Source organism: Pituophis catenifer, unplaced genomic scaffold (assembly GCF_029215685.1).
Source record: "Pituophis catenifer annectens isolate HBS135680 unplaced genomic scaffold, rPitCat1.0.hap2 SCAF_2, whole genome shotgun sequence".
Classification (NCBI taxonomy): domain Eukaryota; kingdom Metazoa; phylum Chordata; class Lepidosauria; order Squamata; family Colubridae; genus Pituophis; species Pituophis catenifer.
Genome location: NW_027256882.1, coordinates 120,617,005 through 120,636,930, shown reverse-complemented (window position 1 = coordinate 120,636,930; position 19,926 = coordinate 120,617,005). Strand labels below are relative to the sequence as shown.

At 37.0% G+C, this 19,926-nt stretch overlaps 2 protein-coding genes across 2 annotated transcripts; one reads left to right on the top strand and one right to left on the bottom strand.

Annotated features, from left to right (window-relative positions):
- Positions 1 to 201: 201 nt before the first annotated feature.
- WDR83OS (WD repeat domain 83 opposite strand) lies at positions 202 to 9,875 on the bottom strand. Its single transcript, XM_070937397.1, has 4 exons — positions 9,756 to 9,875; positions 5,195 to 5,300; positions 3,267 to 3,364; positions 202 to 416 (listed from the first exon to the last, which is right to left on the bottom strand). Exons 1-4 carry the CDS (start codon positions 9,803 to 9,805, stop codon positions 350 to 352), a joined length of 321 nt encoding a protein of 106 aa, XP_070793498.1. The 5' UTR covers positions 9,806 to 9,875; the 3' UTR covers positions 202 to 349.
- A 42-nt stretch (positions 9,876 to 9,917) lies between these two features.
- Positions 9,918 to 19,699, top strand: WDR83 (WD repeat domain 83). Its single transcript, XM_070937396.1, has 10 exons — positions 9,918 to 10,148; positions 11,607 to 11,860; positions 12,193 to 12,313; positions 12,892 to 12,997; positions 15,137 to 15,185; positions 15,269 to 15,395; positions 15,899 to 15,966; positions 16,414 to 16,522; positions 17,042 to 17,156; positions 17,890 to 19,699. Exons 2-10 carry the CDS (start codon positions 11,758 to 11,760, stop codon positions 18,040 to 18,042), a joined length of 951 nt encoding a protein of 316 aa, XP_070793497.1. The 5' UTR covers positions 9,918 to 10,148; positions 11,607 to 11,757; the 3' UTR covers positions 18,043 to 19,699.
- Positions 19,700 to 19,926: the final 227 nt, after the last annotated feature.

Below are 19,926 nucleotides of genomic sequence, written 5' to 3'. Positions count from 1 at the left end.
TATTGATGATAAACTTATTCCTGGACCACACTGATTCTTTTTTCTATGGAGCAAACCCTCCTAATAGTCCAGGGAATACACTGAGAATGCTTTCTTTATATTGGTTTGGCTCAGAGTTATACTGGCAATCAAATAAGAGGCATTCTTAACATGTTAAGAAAACTTGGCAAGATAGCCAATGTATATTTAACAATCATTACTTTATTGATATAGCAAAGTAAACATTCCCAATATGTTGCAATGGTATACCTGTGCAATTAAATTTATGTTGTATAAGAAAACCTTCTACTCTGAACAGGATAACCCATCTACTTGGGAAGATGAGTTTTAAAGGAAAGTGTTATTTTTTTCACCAAGGAGGAGACATGGGCTGAGGATTTTGAAGATAGGACATCACTACAGCAGAAATAGACAACCTGAAAAAAAAGAATAGTGACAGAATTAATGTAGAATCCTTAACATTTTATCCACAGTAATATCAATATTAATTACAATTATCCCAGCTTTCCAAAATAGGTAATCAAATTAAAAAATATATTTGCTCAGGAATATGTATTTGACATCAATCTAAATTTATTTCTTGCAGGTGTTTTCCTCAGCAATAATTAGCAAAGGAGAAACTAAATGAACACTTCTTGTACTTGAAGCCTCAACTATTTGCCTAATAGTAGCGGCTCACAAAACAAATACCTTTCCAAATTAATAATTTGGTCTCTGCGCGAGCTGCACTGGCTCCCGGTGGTCTTCTGGGTGCACTTCAAGGTATTGGTTACCACCTTTAGAGCGCTCCATGGCCCGGGTATTTACGAGACCGCCTTCTGCCACCGATAGCCTCCCACCGACCAGTACGCTCCCACAGAGAGGGGCTCCTCAGGGTGCCGTTGGTAAAACAATGCTGACTGGCAGCCCCCAGGGGGAGAGCCTTCTCTGTGGGGGCACCTATCCTCTGGAATGAGCTGCCCCCGGAGATACGGCAGATCGCGTATCTTCGCATCTTTCGCCATGCCCTAAAGACGTTTCTATTCCAACAAGCCGGGCTGGCCTAATTTTTTAAATTGTTTTAATTTTAAATTGTTTAATTATTGGTCTTAATACAGGGGTGCTTTTAATTGTGGGCCAAATTAATTTAATTAGATTTTAATACTGTTTTTAAATTTTGTATTTCTTGTGTTTTATCTGTTGGCTGTTCACCACCCCGAGTCCTTTGGGAGAAGGGCGGTATATAAATATAAACAATAAATAAATAAATAAGAAGTTAAATTTAGAATCATTAGCCATTACTGAAAGTTACTGGATGATTTTTGTTGGCAGAAAAGAACTGAAACTTTAGAATTTAATCAAGAAAATAAGAGCTTTTGTGAGAAAAGAATAACATGTATCTACAAATATTTTCTTGTTAGATGTAAGCAGTATAATCCTAAAAAGAACAGAAAAGACTGAAAAAGAGAAGGTCAATGAGCAAGAAGACAAACTAGAAAAGGAGAATGCAAGTTTATTACTTAATCTGTTGACACAAATAGAGAAAGAGGGAATCTAGGATAAAATCTTTTTAAAAATGCAAAAATCTAGCATTTCCACATTCATTGAAACCCCACAGAGTTTGAAAACTGTAACAGAGAATTGCTTCCACAATATAAAAATCTGAGGTAAACACCATATTTATTAGAAAGGAAGATGATCACATAGGCATCTGCTAATAGCTCCAATCATGAAAATAATATGACTGCAGGAACATGAGGCAATACCTGCCCCTTGTAATTCTGACATCAGACAGATGTATTTAAGCCATAGGGTTGCATTGTAATATCCTGATGTATGTTTCTACAGTCACTTTCCTCCAGGAACTCTTATGAATGATCTTCAATTCAAGGCAATCCCACTCCCTCCTCAAAAAAGAAAGAGTAAAGAGAGGGAAAACTCCATAAATAAAAAATCCCATGTACTGTCCAACTTCATAGTCTTGTAAACCCAAGACTTGCAACCAGTCCTGGAGATTTACTTCTCTCAATAAATTTGTGCATGAATTAGCTTGTGTATTATGTAGAAACATATAAAAAATCCATAAAAGAACAAAACAACAAAAATACAGTAACTATTGATTAAAATTGGCAGTCACACTTTATAATAATTGATTCCTATCTGTACATACATAAACATACAATACACAGAAAACTTCCTCATACAAAAATAGGAGTACAAACATTTTTTCAATAAAATAGGAAAAAGAAGAAGAAAAATGGAAATACAGGTAGGTGTTAGTTGCATTGTGAAGGGAAGAGAAGAAAAATGATTGAAGGAAACTGAATAAGGATGAAATAAGAATTTATTAAGCAGGGGAAAAATAAAAAGCAGCTCTGTTAAGGCTTCACAAAGACTTTAAATTCAATAAGCAAGTTGAGTCTCCCAAATAATCTAATTTTCAAAAGCATTGATATTTTCAAGCATTTCCTCACTGTAGATGTAAACATGAAAATGTCTGGAGATCAGATCACTGAGGTGACCTGGAGTTTCGGGTGATTTTTAATCTTAGGCTACTGTTCTCCACATGTAGAATGTGTATGTCTGTAGTGAGGCAAAGGAATATGCTATTATTGCTTTCTCTCCATGGATGAACTCCAGATCCATTTTTCTAGAGACCTTTTTTACAGTCAGGTAAAACTTACTACTCCATTTCAATAGTGTCTGTTTTTAAAGTAACTTCTATTCCATAAATATAACATCCATCTCAATTCCAATGAAAGGATCCTTTGAAAAGCCTAACAATGAGGCAGATTTGTCTTAATCGGTCACATACATGGTAGAGAAAAGAGGCAAAATGGAGATGCTCAGGCAACAGAAGTTAATAAAAGTTTACCACAAAAGCTAGTCTTCTAGATTCCATTATTTGCCAATGTTTCTTATCGGTGGATGATGTACCCCGTTGTTGTTAACGAGTATAAACTCAGCAGAAAGGAGGAAGAGAAGGCAGCTTCAATTATTAATCTACCATGAAGCATCAAGGCTTCACTTTGATGAGAAGCGAAACAGCTTTTACTTTAAAGATAAGTATTATAAAATGAGTCATTATCAGAGGGAAAACTACTCAAATCAAAAGAAAAACAAGAATCAGTAAGCTTTTGGACTAGTAGGCATATTTGGAATTTGGAGAACTTTGCAATTAGCATTCTTGAGAAAGTATTTCCAGGGCAAGACCTATGTATTCCGAAATGAATACCATAGCAAATCAGACATAATACAAGTCTGAAAGAAGTAAAAACACGGCTTACATGAAACTGCTCATCATCTGTTTGGTGTCTTCTGAGCTCCTAGAGTTGGCAAAACTGATAAATGAGCAGTAGACAGCAATCCAAGCACACCATTTTAACTGCAAACACCATGGAAAAATATGATGAGAACCTCATGGAGTCACAGATACACCAGTTATTAAAGTTTAATAATATTATAAATATTCCACTTTGTTATTCCTATGAGTTCAGGAACAGTTAAAAAAATTAATAAATATTGCTAAAGCATAATCATGATGTTACTTATAAAATACATATAGACAAAAATAAAGCCATATTAATGAACTCAGACTTTTTCAGTTGCTTCTACTGAATTAAATGCCATTATCAATGAGAAATATAAACTGAAAATTCTAATTTCAAAAGAAATATATGACATATGAAGTTGTGTGGTTTAATAATTTTAAGAAAAATATATATGTTGAGAATACATATCTAAGGACATCTAAGGAAGACTTGAAAAAGATATCAGTAGTTATTCAACATTTTATTAACACATTCAGAAAGAAATCCCAAAGAACTTTGGAACAACCAGGACCTGGATGACTGAGAATCATTACAGACATTCAGATAGAGATTCTATTATTTGTGAAAACCACAATATAGATTTCAATACACTGTTATTACAATGTAGGTCTTTATGGATTTTTCCTAAACTTTGTATAGTGTCACCTCAAATAGAAACTCATGCAAAGTGCTCTCTCTCTCCCTCTCTCCCTCTCCCTCCCTCCCTCTCTCTCTTAAGATTATTTTAGCAGTAGTTAAAAGATTTCATATTAAAGGTATGGACTATTGTTATGTGAATAATGCCTTGGCCCTCTGTAAAAAGAAAAATGCTGATGATTGAGGAGCAAATAAATGACATTGAGGCTTAAATTTATCTCATAATTAAACTGAATTTCTATATATATTAACCTGATGATAGCTTCTCAATTACATAACCGTAATTACTATTTCATACAGGCCATCCATTCAGAGCATACAGTTGAATTACTATTAATGTATCTGTCTCTTAATACTAAGAAGAGATCTGATATAATTAAACTCTTAGATATTTTAATCTAGAATTGAGATCTGAATGAGTTGTTGTAAAGTAATTGACATATATTTTCAAAAACATTTATATATGATGGTACTATTACCAGTAATGGGTATTATTACTTTTACACAGAAGACGTTATCCTCTAGGCACAATTCAGTTCCCTTAGGGCAGTGTTTCTCAACCTTGGTAGCTTGAAGATGGGTGGACTTCAACTCCCAGAATCCCCCAGCCAGCGCTGCTGGCTGGGGATTCTGGGAGTTGAAGTCCACCCATTTTCAAACTTCCAAGGTTGAGAACCACTGCCTTAGGGAGAATCAAACTGAAATTAATGAAAAGAGCCTTGCACAGGATATATCTTTATATCTTTTCTGTAGCATGGATATATAGCAAAGCATTCCTCTAATGAAAGAATTTCATTTTAACCATTCTATCATCTATAATGCTCCACAATGCTTATGCAGATTTTAAAGTCAGTTTTGATTTCTTCTGGAATAATTTACACTAATACATCTTAAACAGCCTATGTAAATTTAGCTAAAACTGTTAAAAATAAAGTCCAAATTAATATGAATTGAAACATTAAGCTATTAATTTATTGCTGAAAGTTAAATAGTAACTAGTCAGCCTTTGAAAGTTGGCAGAAAAGTTTCTGAGAAGTACTGTGTAATTAATCCAATTCAACACTGAAAAGAAAGAAAACTGGAGTTACAAGGAATAATCCAGATTTTATTGCAAAATGCTAGAACTATACTATCCAATAGCAATTCAGTAATTGTATCATAATATGTAAGTAGTAAAACATTTTACTTGATTTGTTCAGTTAGTGCTTGATGTCTTTTGGTCAAAACCTGGGTATTCTAATACTCACTTTTAACATTAAGCCACACATGCTGAAAATCATCCCTAGCAAATTCATATAATCTGGTGTAGGATCTTCTAAAGTAGGGTTGTTTTCTGTAGTTGGAGGCTTGTATCTGCAAATAAAAATTCATTATAAGGAAAAGCAAAAGTATTACATTATATTCAAACCCAAAACAAATATTTCTAGCAACAATTCTGAACTGATGAGGAAAACATAAACTCTACTTTTCCTGCAAAAAATAAAACTTTCATACAAGTTCAAAGTCAACAGCTCGAAAAAAGAAATGGTATCAATATTTAGTATTTTTCCCCAAGTGATACTTCAGCACACTACAGAAAGCTCTCTCTAAATTTTAATAAAGAATATTCTGTTTCAACCACTTCAAATAATAAAGACCAAACAATAGGAGAAGAGTCTTGTTTTAATATGGACAAAAAAGAAAAGGATTATGAGAAACTCTGTAAATTAAATTCTATAAAATTTGTGTACAAGTAGTCTTTGAGAGCCAGTTTGGTGTAATGATTAAGGCATCAGACTAGAAACTAGGAGACCATGAGTTTCAGTCTTGCCTTAGGCATAAAGTCGGCTGGGTTACCTTGGTCTAGACATTTTTCTAAACCCTAAGAAGGAGGCAATGGTAAACCACTTCTGAAAATCCTTGCCAAGAAAACTGTAGCGACTTTTCCAGGCAATCTCCAAGAATCAAACATGATTGAATGGAAGGAAAAAATAAAAAATAAATTCTTATTTAGCGATTGCCTTGTTTAGTGACCATCATAGTTACAACAGTGATGAAAAAGTAACTTCACAAATCCTCACATTTATGATCCTCACAGGTCTGTAAATAAAGGAAAGCTGGAGTAAGAATATAAACATAGTTGCAGTTTCACTTAGTGACCACTTCTCTTAATGATAGACTTGCTGGTCCCAGTTCTGGTTCTTAAAGTGTAATCTAGTATATTAAATAGAATAAAAATGATATTATGAATTACTGGTTAACTGTTCAATATGTAAGGCTCACACAGGTAGCACTTAGATTAAGGCAGCAATTAGGACCAAGATTGCCTTCACTAAGTGTTGTGGATGTAAAACATATTACCAGATTGCATTGTTTAATGATGGCAATCCTGGCAGTCCCGGTTTCTGTTGTAATCCCTGGAGTGAGAAGAGGTAGGAGTCCCAAGTAAGGAGCACAGGAGGAATTGCACAGGTGCCACGGGGGCTCTGAGAGCACTAAGAAGCACAAGCAGGTTAGTGTGGGCCTGAGAGGCTGAAGAGGGCCAGCAAAGGTGCTGCAACAGGCATGATCTACAGAGTGCAGGTGGGCTGGGTGTACTATAGAATACGAGATCTCTGGGATCTCGTAGTCCATAATGAACTCCTCTGGGGAAAAAAAGCAGAAAAAGTGACTTACTGGAGTGACTTGCAACCTTCCCTGCCAGTTTTCCACTGATTGTTTGTTCAAAACCAGCATGATAGTCCGCAAATGGCAATCACATGATGTGTCTTGCGGTGATGTCATAATTGTGAGCTGGGCACCCAAGCTCCCAGATAGTTATCAGACAACCAAATGGATCCTGCAACAGCTGGAACTTCAAGGGCTGATTGTAAGTCTGTAGTTTCAGTGGGTTCAGCATCACTGTATCTTTGAATGGTTAATGAACACATGAATGCAAGCCAAGTACTATCTGTGTAGGCAAAACTAACAGCTGAAACTTCAAGGGCTGGTTGTAAGTTTGTGGTGTAGTTTTTCAGTACCACTGTAACTTTGAATGGTCACTGAATGAATGGACATAAACCAAAGACTATCCATGTAGGCAAAACTTACATTTAAGGGCCAGAAATCAAGATTAATTATCTCTTTTTATTGGATTCCTTTGACCAAAGGGGCAAAGTAAAAACCATACAAAAGATATAGGGCTGTTTTCTATTCTTTCTTCTTACTATATTGGCCTATTTAGTTTGTTGTATGCCCTGGACATCTCATGGGTGGTTCAAAAATTTGCTCAACAGAATAGAGTAAAAGCAGCAGTATACATTATTCCTTAAGCATAAACATCTCAATGCTAGATTGGGATTCCTTGTGCACAGTCACTCATGCCTTCGTCATCTCTCGCCTGGACTATGGCAATGCTCTCTACATGGGGCTCCCCTTGAAGAGCACCCGGAGACTCCAGCTGGTCCAGAATGCGGCCGCGCGGGTAGTTATGGGAACTGCATGGCGCTCCCACATAAACTCCCAGTGGTTTTCTGGGTGTGCTTCAAGGTGTTGGTTATCACCTTTAAAGTGCTCCATGGCATAGGACCTGGATATCTTCGAGACTGCCTGCTGCCACCAATGAGCCTTGATAGTACAGGGGTTTAGTGCACCCTGTTATTAACACAGCTGCCTGCAATTTCTGCTGGTTCGAATCTCTCCAAGGCTCAAGGTTGACTCAGCCTTCCATCCTTTCTAAGGTAGGTGAAATGAGGACCCAGTTTGTGGGGGCAATAAGCTGACTTTGTATAAAAATATACAAAAGGATGAAGGCTATTGCTTAACGCATTGTAAGCCGCCCTGAGTCTCCGGAGAAGGGCGGCATATAAATCAAATTTAAAAAAAAAAAAAATGGCCTCCCACCGACCTGTGCGCTCCCACAGAGAGAGCCTCCTCAGGGTGCCATCGGCCAAACAATGTAGACTGGTGGCCCCCAGACGGAGGGCCTTCTCTGTGGGGGCACCTGCCCTCTGGAATCAACTGCCCATAGAGATACGAAGAATTCAAGACCTCGGTGCCTTCCGCCGTGCCCTGAAGACCTTTCTTTTTCAGCAAGCTGGGCTGGCTTAACACTTTTTTTAAAATGTTTTTAATAGCTTTGCTATTGTTCTTTTAATTTTGGGGCCAAACATATATATATCTTTTTAAATTGGTTTTAATGTTTGTATTTATATTTTTACTTAAACATAAATTTACCGCCCTGAGTCCTTCGGGAGAAGGGCGGTACATAAATTTGAAAAATAAATAAATAAATAAATAAATGCAGAGATATTGCAAATCAAGTACAAATTTGCAACTTGCTGTACACTTACTTGGATATAAATCCTTCAAAACTCAATTGGTATATCCATAAATTACCACACATGGGATTGTACAATCTGATTTGTAGTAGCCTAATTTAACTACATAGTTTAACAAGATTTAAATGTGGGTGTGTTTCTACTGCTCCACTTGGCATTACTGTATTAGTTACCACCATCTACTCTTAGTTATTTCTTATTTATTTCTTATTTATTTATATCCTTCTTGATATGCACTTATAATGGATTTTTCAATGTAATCATGAAAATGTATGACAGTTCAATCATTCTACTTTAGAGATTCATACACAAGCAACCACTCCACTCTATTTCTTCATTCAGTTTGCCAATTTACTTCCTGAAACTCAAACCATAATTACTAGTTTTTGTTTTTACTAAACTTCACTACATGTATTCTATAATGCAGAAAAAAAAAATGTCCAAAATTTTATCTAAGATATATTGCCTCTTCCCTCATGTACATTCAAGTAATATAGTCAGACCTCAACCAAACATAAAGTTATTCATAATTTAATAAGGCACTCTTAAAATAAAAGGACTTGAGCCATGCCTATCTTATTTCAATACAGCAATACATTTTTCTGTGAACTGAAGGTTGTGTCTGAAATTAGCCGTATCAAACTACGTTATGCTTTCAGAGGCTTTATTCAGGAATCAATTTATCCTCTCTTTGAAGTTGTAATATTAAGTATCCCTGGGCCTTTCTACATAATCACCAATTAGTACAACTACTAAAAGTAGTTAGGCTAGAGTTAAAGGAACTGGGCTACAAAGAAGAAAAACCTCTAGCTCTCCTTATCATTTCATAGTTGTGTATTTTGTATCTGGAACTGGTAGAAGTTAGCTGCTAATTTACCACGGGGTATATATATAAATATATTTAGCCCTTGAAAGTAAATAATACTTTTACACTTCAAAGCATTCCATTTGTCAGGAAAAGTTCCAGTCTTTCATTGGCATAGAGTTGTGGATGTGAAGTACTGTGTTTAATAACTTTGGAACAGTACCCATGAAACTACCTGGGTGACACTGCTTGTGCCATTTTGTAAGCTTTTCTTTTTAACTTTACCAAGTAAATTATTCTTTATTAAAAAAAAAAAAAAAGAATATCAGCTCTTCGCAGACCCACCCATAACTAGCAAGGCCCTGACCTTCTTACTCGCACCAGATTACTCATGGGTATTATTGCCTTAGAATCAGGGCCTACTTTGATCGTTTGAAACTATCTGCCCTTTCGCAATATTTGTCTCCATTCTCCCCTTTTTTTTCCCCTATGTGATTTTTCCCTCGTTGTCCCTCAAACGACAGCAGCCAGACCCCCTCCCCCCGAACCTCGCGACTTCGCTACGATGTTGCCATAGTGACCCCAGGCAAGTCACGTGCCACCGTGCGTGACTTGTCCGTTCCGTCTCCTTCCGTGCTACAGCAACTCCGGGACCCAAATCGTGACGTTACCATGCCAACTCCCAATCCCACACTGCAGCCTGACCTGAGAATGCGGTTGGGACGCCGCGGATCTGCCATACTGTTGCTAGACATCCCACTGTGCCGCGGGCTACAGTACTGTGCTGAGAGCGACCTCCTTTCGAGGCTGCAGCAACTTCCGCTTCCTTTCAACGCCGCAGGGGGGGTGACTAAGAGTGTAACACCCCCGAGTTTAGGCGCTTTTGTTCCGGCCTATGAGTCCACGCTTATGTTGACACTGGAAAGGCCTTGCAACTGAAATTTCTGGAGGAGGAGGAGAAGGAGGAAGAATGTTGTAGCCCTTCCCTTCTCGCTTGAAGAAATTATGCCGAGAGGGGGTGGAACCAATGAAACTAGATTGGAGGAGTAAATGGACGAGTCGACGCCTGCATTTCCCTATAATCTTTCTTGCTATTTCGTAAGTAAAAGCTGCAAGAGGTTACTAAGAAATGTGAGCTATTTTCCCACATGCATAGTTCCATGATTCGAAGAGGAGACAGCGGGCGGGTAGGAGAGAGGTTTAATTTCAATAACTGGCCTCTTATACAGAGACAGCATTTGACCTTTGAAAGGATCCCTGGTACAACCTACCCATCCACCCACCCCCTTCTTCTGCCTGATAAAAACTCCATTTGACTATCCGGAGATTCTCCCATCTAGTAGCATCATCTACTACAGACCTGCAGATCTGGGCTGCGAGAGTCCGACCCTCATTTGATGGAAACCCAAAGGTGCTTTTTTCAAGAGGCAACTGGACTTTCTTGTTTTTCTTTGAAGACGTTTCGCTTCTCATCCAAGAAGCTTCTTCAGCTCTGGCAGGATAATATGGGGTGGGGGGGGAAGCACCTGTGGGACAACCATGACCTGGATGACTGAGAATCTCCATAGACATTTGATAGAAACAAAAATGAAATTTGGCTAGATCATTGCTGCCAACTAGTGGTTGTCCCGTTGTTTGTAGTCCTAATCAAATATCAAGACCAATGTTTCTTCTCCTCCCTGCTTTTCCTTTATCCTGAATTTTTGGTCATTTTGCCTGATACGTTTTGGACGTTAAAAAGCTTGTGGTTTCAACTTACAATAGTTCATTTAGTGACCTTTTTAAGTTACAATATCACTGAAAAAAGTGACTTATGACTATTTTTCACATTTATGGCCATTGCAGCATTCCCATGGTCATGTGACCAAGATTTGGATGCTTGGCAACTGGTTCATGTTTATGACAGTTGCAGTGTCCCCCAGATCTTTTGCAACCTTCTGACAAGCAAAGTCAATGGGGAAGCCAGATTCACTTAACCGGGTTATTAATTTAACAACCAATGATTCACTTAACAACTGTGGCAAGCAAAGTTGTAAAATTGGGCAAAACTCACTTAACAGATGTCTCACTGAGCAACATAAATTTTGGGCTCAATTATGGTCATAAATCGGAGACTACTTGTACAGCTGCCGTGTAATAAAGGCACCATAAAATACAATTAAGTTTTAGTTTAATGCCTAAAGAAGTAAAGCTGAAAGGTTTTGAAGGAAGAGACCTTTCTTTCTTAAAAGTTTAAAGTGCCCTAGGTATGCTTAAGCAAGATAGACTTGTAAAGATAAGTGGTGTGAAATCGGAGAATGCTGACAGCCTTCTCAAGAAGACTGGCATGTTGTTATTCAGCAGCTTCCCAAATAGATGTTTTACATACAATACAGGAAGATATTTATGTTGCTTCAGCAGAGCAAATGTAGAGTACGTTTGACTTGGTTTAGTAAGTAGCCATTGACTGAAGTACAGTAATCTATTTTGATATGTTATTTTTGAAACAAAATTGATTGCTCAAAAAGAGATTGCAACTGACAAATATTTTCTATGTATCTTCTATTTTGCAATAAGGTAATGCAATTCGGGAGGCAACAAGTACCCAGAAGCAACATCACCTAATGCATCAGTCTGCCTTAGGCTATTCCTGATTCTAGAGATTTTGCTGTGGAGGTTCAGTATTATGCATGTGGATTTAATTTAGCAATCAAGCTACATCTATGTGATGGCCTTTCCAGAACCCAAATCCAAGAAACCTGAGCTTCCCCAAAAATTGCTTGGTACATTAGAATGTAAACAAGGAGCTATAAGAGCAGTGAGATTCAATGGTGAGTCTATTTCTGATTCCATAAAATAGAATAAAATAAAATAAAGGATTTCAGTTATTAGAACTAGAGAAAACTCAGAAGCAAATTTATATAGAATTAATAGTGTAGAACTATAAGCTTTTAGTAACTTGTGAATGGATCAAGGCAACAGTTGTAAGGATTATGAAAAGATAGCTAGTGAGAGATGTGACTTGTTGGGTCAAAAAGTTTGAAATTGCAAAATGAATAGTGGAATTTGCATCATTCTAAGCGAAATGAAACTGACAGTCTTCCAGGGATTCCCTGAATTTACTCAACTAGATAACATTAAATGAGACTTTTCTTTTTCTCAGTGGATGGAAATTACTGTCTCACCTGTGGCAGTGACAAATCACTCAAGCTTTGGAACCCACACAAAGGGACTCTCCTCAAGACGTATTGTGGCCATGGCTATGAAGTCCTAGATGCTGCAGGGTAGGAACTAGGGGAGGTGGATCCACTTTATTTTAAAAAAATCCAACTATTTTGAAAACACTGAAATACTTTAAGAAAGTTTAAAATAACTGGATTAGATGATGGGGAAGGAACTTTACAAAAATATTATTTTGAAAAATACAAATATGTAAAATTCTATAATGAAATAAAAATAAATGAAAAATATTGACATAACTATAATGAACTTAACAAAACTAATTTATCTGAAAAATTACTATGACATTAAAAATTTAAATTTAAGTACTACTCTTATGTAAAAGTGTGTTTCTGTAAAGTTTGAGTAAGGAAAAAAAAACAATACAGTAATTGCCAGGGAAATTCTATTCATGTTCATATTTTAAAATCTTGTCCACTCATTTAAACCTTTTTTGCTATTAAAATGACAAAAAACTTACATTTAAAAAACTGAGAAGCTCAATATATATGCTACACTTACACATTACAGTTGAAAATTTGCATATACAGCTTTTAAAAAGAAAAGTACTCTTTATTTAGATGCTAAAGAAAATTATTTCTCTTGCTTTTCCTATTCCCCTCTTTATCTGTGTTTTTCTTAGATCATTTGATAACAGCCAACTTTGTTCATGTGGAGCAGACAAAACAGTTGTGCTGTGGGATGTTGCCACAGGCCAAGTGATTCGCAAGTTCCGTGGCCATGCAGGGGTAAGATCTATTTTGTCCTTTGGGATGCTTGGAAAATTAGAAGATTTATGTCTTTTTGAAATATGAATTCCTCTGAGTTTCTACCTTAGAGGTTAATAGTTATGTGTTCTGCTTCTGAGAGCATCAGAATCCCTGTTCTGGTTGGCAGAAACCCCTGTGAAATATAAAATGTTTATAATGGGAGATAAAAAAACTGGATGAAACTCAGAATTCTCTGGGATAAGTCAGAAATGTTACTGGAGACATGGATAAGGAAAACAAGATTATAGAAACAGAATTGTAATTCTCAGATTAAAAAATACAAAACACTAGTTGATTTGCTGAATAAGGAATTATTGGTCTTGTACATTAGAAATGGAGGAGAAAGACTCTATGTCTCATAGTGAGTTTGCTTAGAATATCTGCCCCAATAGCTTCCGTATTTCAACATATTCTTCCAAAGAAACTTTACAAAAAAGAGGAACCTTTATAAAGTGCAATCATTTGCTTGTTCAGCAATTATGCATACCATAAACTGCATCTGTATGTACCGTATTTCCCCGAAAATAAGACCCTGTCTTATATTTTTTTGAACCCTGAAATGAGTTCTTGGCCTTATTGCCATGCGCTCAAAAGCCTGATTGGCCTTATTATCAGGGGACTTATATGGACTGTCATACAGTGAGCCAATGCTGTAAAGTGTAAGCCTCAGCATGGCCTTTAGGATTAAGGATCAACATGAATTTTTTTCACAAGTAGCTTCAGTGATCTTGCATTTTTTGAGGGGAGGTTGGGGTAGGGTTAGTTGAGATTCTAAGTAAGGAATTGTGAGTTCAGTAGCACATCTGCTATGAGGCAAACAGATGTTGTCTTTGTCATGTGCCTCCAGAAGTAATTAGCCTGTTGTAGTATTCTGACTTGGGCATAGGGCCTAGCTATCTTCGAGACCGCCTACTGCCACCGACGACCTCCCACCGACCCGTGCGCTCCCACAGAGAGGGCCTCCTCGGGGTGCCATCAGCCAAACAATGCAGGCTGGTAACCCCCAGGGGGAGGGCCTTCTCTGTGGGGGCACCCACCCTCTGGAATCAGTTGCCCCCTGAGATAAAGAGAATCCATGACCTCAGTGCCTTCCGCCGTGCCCTTAAAACTTTCTTTTTTCAACAAGCCGGGCTGGCTTAATTTCTTTTTAAGGGTTTTTTAATTGTTTTGTTTTGTTTATCGTTTTAATTAATGGGGCCAAATCTATATATATTTTTTAACTGTGTTTTAATATTTGTATTTGATGTTTTTATTTGGCTGTTCACTGCCCTGAGTCCTCAGGGAGAAGGGCGGTATACAAATTCAAAAATAAAATAAAAATAAATAAATAAATATTATTATGACAGCTTATTGACTGTTCTTTTCATGAGCAGAGTTAAATGGAATATTATTTTAATTTCTGCTCAGTATACTTGTGTTTGTATCTTATTGGAAAAAATGTAAACCCAATAAATATACCTATGCACAGCTGATACTAAGGTCTCTGGTTGAGGATTATAGTGAGTGGCAATAAGTAGGAGTGATAAAAAATTGTACCGTGGTACTGATGAAGAGAGTATTTAATAAAAAGTATAATGCCTAATAGTTATGAAACTGCTAGGTTTGACTAGCTGTGGTGAGGGATGGAACTATGGCTGTATAAACATTTGAAGGATGTGTTACAAAAAATATAGATGTGAACAAAGCATCCCTCCTTGAAATCGTTTTGGAGCACATACAGACAAAATTCTACTGGGTCTGTTGGCAAAACAAAATACTGGTAGCTCTGTATGACATACACGCAGTGACAACCAAAAAAAGATGCTTAAGCAGTCATAGTGAGCTTTCTAGTAGATATGGTTGCCTCAGCAGTTTGAAAAATAATGTTTCACTCATGCTAACACATTTTGCTTCAAATACTTTGCACAGCTATTGATGAAATAATAATGGAGATTAATGTATGGAATTCCAGCTACTGCCAGAGTTTGCAATAGTTTAAGTGTTGAAGGACAAGGGAATGGGAAAAATAATGCAGACTTGTACACTCTCTCCAAGCTCAGCTCCCATAAATGGGAAGTTAAACATAAATTGAGAACAATAGCAATATCTTTTTATATTCCCTTTTTTTCAACTGAACAGAAGGTGAATTGTGTCCAGTTCAATGAGGAGGCCACTGTAATTCTTTCAGGTAAGAAATCTCCTTGCCTTCTATGTTGCTTCTAGATTGTTCATCCTAGCCTTTATTTAGCATGGATCTTTACCTTCTTGCAGGTTCCATTGACTCCAGTGTCCGTTGCTGGGATTGTCGTTCTCGCAGACCAGATCCAATCCAAATCTTGGATGAAGCCAAAGATGGCATCTCCAGTCTGAAAGTCTCAGACTATGAAATTCTTACAGGGTAAAAGAGGATAGGATGAAGTTTGAATTGGAAAAGGCAAATTTGGTGTTTTGCTAAATCCAGAATAGATTATTTTAGAGAAGGGGTTAAATATTCTCAACTTTTCCATATCTGTTTTTAATTTAAAAAAAATAACTTTTCTCCCTTTTGGAACAGAATCTAAAATCGTGTTAATTTTTGCTAAAATATGAGAAAATGAACGAACATGTGTACGACTGTACTGGAAATTTTCATAATTCCATAATCCAAACTCACTCATAGCAAGTCTTATGGTTGTTGTTGTTAGTTGCTAAGTCGTGTCTGATCCATCGAGACCCCATGGACAACATTCCTCCAGGCCTTCCTGTCCTCTACCATCCTCTGGAGTCCATTTAAACTCACGCTCACTGCTTCAGTGACTCCATCCCGCCACCTCATTTTGAGAACAGATATTTTTGAAGTGTATAGTTTGTGACTTCAGGATCAGAGTATTCTCTTAACAATGTTGCTCTGTTGTTTCCCAGTTCTGTGGATGGACGTGTCCGACGTTATGACCTCCGTGCTGGAGAACTCTGCGCAGACTACATTGGAAGTAAGTTCATATATGGAATATCCAATAAACTGCTGAAGTGAGAACCATATTTTTGAAGATGTCACTTTGTTGTGGGATATGGTGCCTTTAGTTGTCTTGTGCTTGATAAATAACTCATTTTTTTTCATCCTCTGTTTGGTAGACTTCTATCGGCTTCAAACTGAAAAGTGTCTGCAAGGACATCAATTGTATCTTCAGGCTTGCATCCACATTTGATGATTATGCACTAACAATTCATATAATAATTGTCACTGTTGACTCATTGATTTTCTCCATGATATATCGATATATTCTTAGATAGTAGTTAGCAGTACTTGGCATAATACCTACAAGGCACTATACCTTCCTTATTTCTTTTTGAATAGGTTCTTTCCTCTTCATGCACATAGACCCTTGTATCTACTGCAAGAAGCAATAACATCCAACATTGCCATGTTTTCATTATAGGTCCCATTACCTGTGTATGTTTCAGCAAGGATGGGCAATGTACACTGGCTGCTAGCTTGGATTCTACACTGCGATTGCTGGACAAGGATACAGGCGAGCTACTAGGAGAGTAAGCAAATACTTTTCATTGTTAACTGTAATGCTTCCTTTAGCACAGGGCTGTCAAACATGTGAGATGGATGCATCACACGCTGTCCACGCCCAGTTTAGCGAAGGGGAAAAAAGTCACGATACGTCACATGATACTGCCGTGATGACGCAAGCTTGACATCCCTGCTTTAGCAGTTAGATTAAGGTTGACTCCAGCTTTTCCCAGTACAGAAGTATAAGTGCATGCTGAAGAGCAAGATGCAATTGCTTTAAATACACATAAATATTTTATACACGTATAGACATTTCCCTTAATTATTGAGTTAAAGAAAAATGTATTTATGTAATAGATTTTAATGTATATATGAAAGATCTTCTGTGGCTATGAATAAGTTTGTGTTAAATTTTGTAATGGTGTCCTTTTTTAATTAACTTTCTATTCACACAAGGACTGGTAGCAGCTTCAGGCAGCTTGATGGGGAAACATCTTCCAAGATGGCCAAGAATAATCTCCTTTTTCTCCCAATTGTATCTCCAGCTACACAGGCCACAAGAATGTAACTTACAAGATGGACTGCTGCCTGAGTGAAAGAGACACACATATTGGGAGCTGCTCAGAAGATGGAAAAGTCTATTTCTGGGATCTGGTTGAGGTAAACAGGATTGGCTGGGAAAATCAAGAGCTTTCCTTTGAGGTAGTCATTTGACTTTTTGGTCAGCCAATCACTGGGGTGTAACCAAAATTCTACTTGGTTGGAGAAGACAGTTTTTTTCTGGAAATAAAGCAAGCCACCTTCTTCTTTTCCCAGCACCCATCAATGATTAGTAGGAAACAGACATCTAAATTGGGAACAGAAATAGCAGTTGTTTTTATTGGTTTGTTTCATTTGGTCTTACTTAGCGGTTTAAATGGATCTACTTATAATATAATCAGGACAGTAGCAGCATCAATGCAGGTTTTTAATCTAAGAGGTAAATGACACTTGACATAAGTGATCTAGGTATTATATTTGAAGTTCATGTGTCAAGCATTTCTATGCAAGTTTATTTGGCTTGAAGCTAAGTGCCTGGCTTATATTTGTAAAAGGTGAACACTGTTTATTTCTCTTCTTGAGTTAGGTAGCATTTCTTTCAATTCAGATAATCAAATGAGGACAATTTCTTCTTAATATTATTCATATGAAATAACTGGCCTTGCTAGTGGTTTATATGTCCTAATCCCTTGTTCAATTTTCTTCTCTAAGATCATGCTGGTTAATGAGAGGACATTGTCACAAGCAGTCCTGCAAGTCAGATTTTGTGCAAATAATATATCTGTAGGTAATCTCTGTCCTCTGTAGGTTTTGTGATCCATGTAGCTACATTTTGTCCTTTTCCCTCCCATAGGGCTCCCTTGTTCTGGCCTTGCCAGTGTGCAATACTGCTGTCCAGTCACTGTCCTTCCACCCAGTTGAAACCTGCCTACTCACTGCTGCAGGGGGTCTTGTTCAGTGTTGGAGGGAAGAATCTTACACAGCTGAGGAAGGTGTGCCTGCATGACTAACATTGCCTTTGTGACTGCGTTGAGCAAGACTGAAGATACAGGATGATGGATCTCTCTAGTGCATTTCTCTTACAGTTCTATGAGTACAGTTGTATGTACTTTGCTTTCAGGAGGAAGGATGGAGCATAATTTGGACTCTGCTTCTTCTGTAGAGCCAGCCTGACTGAAAGCTGCCCTTGACCTTTCAGGGCTCAAAAGTTTCCTTGCTTTAAGTGACAGTATTTTTAAATTCAGCCTATGTATTACAGACAGTCAAGTAAAAAGTTCATTTTTAAAAATTGGGTGTTTCTGGATTAGAAAGAAATAGAGTTTAAATGGTACGTGGACATTGTTTTATTGTAAGTTTTTGCGGCTCAGATGCTTAAACTTCATAAACACTAGCCCTGATCTTCACTTGGACAAATACATTAATTGAAATTGTCACTGCAAAAAAATAAAGTAATCTTGAGAAGAAAATATAAGTTTTTTACTCTTAGCTGTTCACCTGTTTAAAATAACAGGAAAAATATTTTGATTGCTGATGTTCAGAAGTGCTCAGACCTTGTTGGTCACATCTGCTTGGTTAGTGAACCATGCATGTCTTTAGTTTTACATCTGAATAGAAAAAATGCCGCAATGTTACAGATTGTTAATGACAGATATTGAAGAAAATGTTTTTAGATTTAGATTTAGATTTAGATTTTATTGAACTTCTATACCGCCCTTCTCCCAAAGGACTCAGGGCGGTGTACAGCCATATTAAAACACATATAAACCACAAAATTTAAGAACAATTTAAAAACAAATATATAAAATTTGGCCCACGAAATTAAAAACTAACCAACACCCAATTTAAAAATTCCTATTAGGCCTGCCCGGCTTGTTGGAATAAAAGTCTTCAGGGCACAGCGAAAAGTACGCAGGTCGGGGATCATACGAACCTCTAGGGGCAGCTCATTCCAGAGGGCTCATTCCAGAGGGCTAGTGCCCCCACAGAGAAGGCTCTCCCCCTTTTAAAAGGCTGTTGTCCAGGAAAATTTAAATGTTAACTTGAACTTTTCTAGGGAGCTCATCCTCCTTCGATATAAATATAGTATTTTTTAAATTGGATGTTTATGAGTCCAAAATTAAAAAGGTTACGTATATACTCTGCGTCAGTGTGGAATTCAGGCTGAACCCCGGAAATGGAAGAGAATAGTATGAACAGATCAAGTTACTATTTTCTCGGGAGTGTATTTACTACCCTTGAATTCAAACAACTGAAGCCAGAATTGTATAGGTGCTAAATAAATTAAAATTCTCCTCCCAGAATTACTACATTTTAAGACTTGCACCAGTTATGTATAAATAAGTGGAAACATATTTTTTTTTATTGTGGGAATGTATCACATAGCATCTAGAAGTATCTCCTATGTTTTAGAAGTCCACTCAGTTGCTTAATTCTATTGTTACATATTCAATGAGAAGACAGATCTCTCTCCCTAAGTATTTTAAGTCATTAAAATAGATTGAATTGGTTTTTTCTTTTATTGTTCAGATGCAAGATGCTTTTCTATAGAAATAAAAATGAAATTATAAGAAATAGATGTGTTCTTATTGAAGTGTTCAAATCTCATATTCATGCCACTCACTGTTGCTCGAAAAGTAATTAGAAAAAACTGATTTTAAAGAAACCAGCCCAGCAACTTAAGATCAATAAAATATTTCTGTTTCAGTTATTGTGGTTACTGTAATAAAAAAGACTTCAAGAATCAAACATTCAGTCTTCCTTAATTTCATGCCTTTAAAATCCATTGGATTTACAACCGTTACCATCCCCAGATAGCATGACTAATCTGAAAGGCACCAGTTGAGGAAAGCCAATAGAAAAAAACCTACAAAGTGCAAAAGTATGCATTGCA

Excerpts from the sequence above, each read along its gene's own strand:
- WDR83OS (XM_070937397.1), bottom strand. The coding sequence starts at position 9,805 with ATGTCTAGCAACAGTATGGCAGATCCGCGGCGTCCCAACCGCATTCTC. Across the intron at positions 5,301-9,755 it reads CGTCCCAACCGCATTCTCAG|ATACAAGCCTCCAACTACAG; the intron begins GTCAGGCTGCAG and ends TTTTATTTGCAG. Across the intron at positions 3,365-5,194 it reads TGTGTGGCTTAATGTTAAAA|TTAAAATGGTGTGCTTGGAT; the intron begins GTGAGTATTAGA and ends TGGTGTTTGCAG.
- WDR83 (XM_070937396.1), top strand. The coding sequence starts at position 11,758 with ATGGCCTTTCCAGAACCCAAATCCAAGAAACCTGAGCTTCCCCAAAAA. Across the intron at positions 12,314-12,891 it reads GAAGTCCTAGATGCTGCAGG|ATCATTTGATAACAGCCAAC; the intron begins GTAGGAACTAGG and ends TGTTTTTCTTAG. Across the intron at positions 12,998-15,136 it reads AGTTCCGTGGCCATGCAGGG|AAGGTGAATTGTGTCCAGTT; the intron begins GTAAGATCTATT and ends TCAACTGAACAG.